The sequence below is a fragment of the Babylonia areolata genome, chromosome 9, assembly GCF_041734735.1.
Source record: "Babylonia areolata isolate BAREFJ2019XMU chromosome 9, ASM4173473v1, whole genome shotgun sequence".
Lineage (NCBI taxonomy): Eukaryota > Metazoa > Mollusca > Gastropoda > Neogastropoda > Buccinidae > Babylonia > Babylonia areolata.
The window spans coordinates 34,711,409-34,713,908 of record NC_134884.1 but is presented as its reverse complement, the minus strand read 5'-3'; the positions used below and the strand labels follow the sequence as shown (position 1 = coordinate 34,713,908).

The 2,500-nt window shown below is 41.9% G+C and overlaps 1 protein-coding gene across 1 annotated transcript in view; it reads left to right on the top strand.

The window, feature by feature from the left end:
* LOC143285403 (coactosin-like protein) overlaps positions 1–2,500 on the top strand; it is a 36,245-nt gene that overhangs the window by 26,640 nt on the left and 7,105 nt on the right. The window contains exons 2-3 of the mRNA XM_076592650.1: positions 221–303; positions 2,494–2,500. The exon at positions 2,494–2,500 is cut by the window's right edge and continues 151 nt beyond it. Coding sequence (XP_076448765.1) covers positions 221–303; positions 2,494–2,500 — 90 coding nt within the window. The remainder of the gene's footprint in view (positions 1–220; positions 304–2,493) is intronic.

Here is a 2,500-nt window from a genome sequence, read left to right as displayed (position 1 = left end):
TCCCCCCCCCCTTTTTTTTTCTTCTTTTTTATGTTAGCCTTGGTTGTAGTTTGTGCAGATCTTGACTTTGGACTGACTGCTCTGTTTGGTATAAATACAGGAGTTTATTCGAACAAAGACATCGACACAGACGGACACAACTATAGTAATTTAGAGAGAACAACAAAAAAACACAAGCTGAGAGTTTATTATAAATACGTTTATTGTTGTTGTTTTTCAGGTTATGCTTGAAATATGACGGGAATAACATAGTTCTCAAGGAGAAGGGTGACAACTATGATGATTTGCTCGAACAATTTGGAGGTGAGTATATAATTTTTATACTGGCCTATATATTGTCGTTGTGCCTTTGGGGTAGATATAAGCTACCAAAGGCGACAAGGTCTACGTTCGAATTATCAGCGATCTATGGCAGAATTATGAAAGGGAAGTTTGACGGTTGTGATTTCTTTTTAAAACTTTTTTTCTTTTTCTTCTTCTTTTTTCTTTTTTATATTAAAAAAAATCGGTCTGCCTTTGTCTTTCTCTCCATAGATACAATCATCTCTCTCTCTCTCTCTCTCTCTGTCTGTCTCTCTCTCTCTCTCTCTCTCTCACACACACACACACACACACACACACACACACACACACACACACACACACACACAGAGTCTCTGTGGTGTTTTGTGTTTGGGTGGGTGTGGGTGTTAGGGTGAGTCGCGTGCCTCAGATAAATCATGTCTCTTATTTCCCTTCCATTATCTTTGTGTGTAGGTCTACACGTACGTTGTGATTATGTATGAGAGCTGGTGTTGGTGTTTTCGCCTCTTTTTTTTTATTTATTGGAACGGAAATAAAAACGAAACAAAAAAGCCCCGTTTCGTCAAACAAGTAAAACTTTCAACTTGTTTCAAGTATACTTTTTTCCCGTATTTTTTCTTCTTCTTTTCCTAATTCTATTACCTATAGCTTTGTGTAGGCGAGGCGGAGGATGATTTTGTAAACTAAATTGCAAACGAATTAGACGACACTAACTGCGCACAACATATTAGTAATACATTATATCTAAATAAATCACATGCAGTCTACTCGGTGCGTCGAGGTCAAAAACGCTGGCCCATCTTTGACAGAGGTTCTGTAATGTGACAATTTGGGCAATGAGAAATTTCGCAGTAAGTTTAAAAGACGATTAATGTTGACACTCGTATTTCTCTGTCTCCACCCCCTTCTCTATTTTCTCCCTTCTCCCTGCTCTCTTCCAAACTCTCCAGATTGTTTGCAGTATTCTACAATAATAAGCAGTTACACAATCCACGCTTACTGGACCGCTGGAGAGTTCCGCGACCACCTTGGATCTTGCGCATCCTCATCAAATTTTCGTCATTGAAATCGCGTGCAGTCGACACAGACAATGACGAGCGCCATAGCCGAATGGTTAAAGCGTTGGACTTTCGATCTGAGGGTCCCGGGTTCGAATCACGGTGACGGCACCTGGTGGGTAAAGGGTGGAGATTTTTACGATCTCCCAGGTCAACATATGTGCAGACCTGCCAGTGCCTGAACCCCCTTCGTGTGTATACGCAAGCATAAGATCAAATACGCACGTTAAACATCCTGTAATCCATGTCAGCGTTCGGTGGGTTATGGAAACAAGAACATACCCAGCATGTACACCCCCGAAAACGGAGTATGGCTGCCTACATGTCTGGGTAAAAACGGTCATACACGTAAAAAGCCCACTCGCGTATATACGAGTGAACGTGGGAGTTGAAGCCCACGAACACAGAAGAAGAAGAAGAAGACACAGACAAAAAGCAGCAAGCATGTGCTGTCTTCCATATCTGCAGACAAAAAGCAGCAAGCATGTGCTGTCTTCCACATCTGCAGTTGATAGCCCCCATTGCTATGACCAAACACTGTACAATAACGTACCATTGTATGCACAACAAGAAGATTAAAAAAAAATATGAAGCAGAAAGTTGAAAAAACAAGCCTGCTGTTTCGCATGTTCTGCCTGTCTCAGTTGCCGCCTTTGTTGCTCGCAATTTTTGAGAACCAATCAGCTTCGAGAGCACAGATCATGTGACGCGTCTCTATAAGTGATGTAAGCACGGAATTCTCCACTGTCCTAATGGCCGTAAAAGGGTATGAGACCTTTATATTTTCACATTAAATCATTTTGTTATCATTGACATCATTCATACAAACGCAAATTGAGGTTATACAGGCACATCACAAGATCAACAGGACTTGCAAAGACGATCATGCAGGGCACTGTACAAGGAGGGAGAAGGAGAGGCGGACAGAAAAAGAGATGGGAAGACAACATCCCAGAATGGACAGGTCTGAGGCTGAGCGAGGTCCTTAGGGAAGCAGAAAACAGAGAAGGATGGAGGAAGGTGGTTCACAGGTTATCTGTGGTGCCCCAGACTAAGGGACAAGTGAAAAGTGAACCGAATTGCCAATACTAATAAGAATGACGACAATAAACATACTGTGTATGTGTTTCAGAGGATGA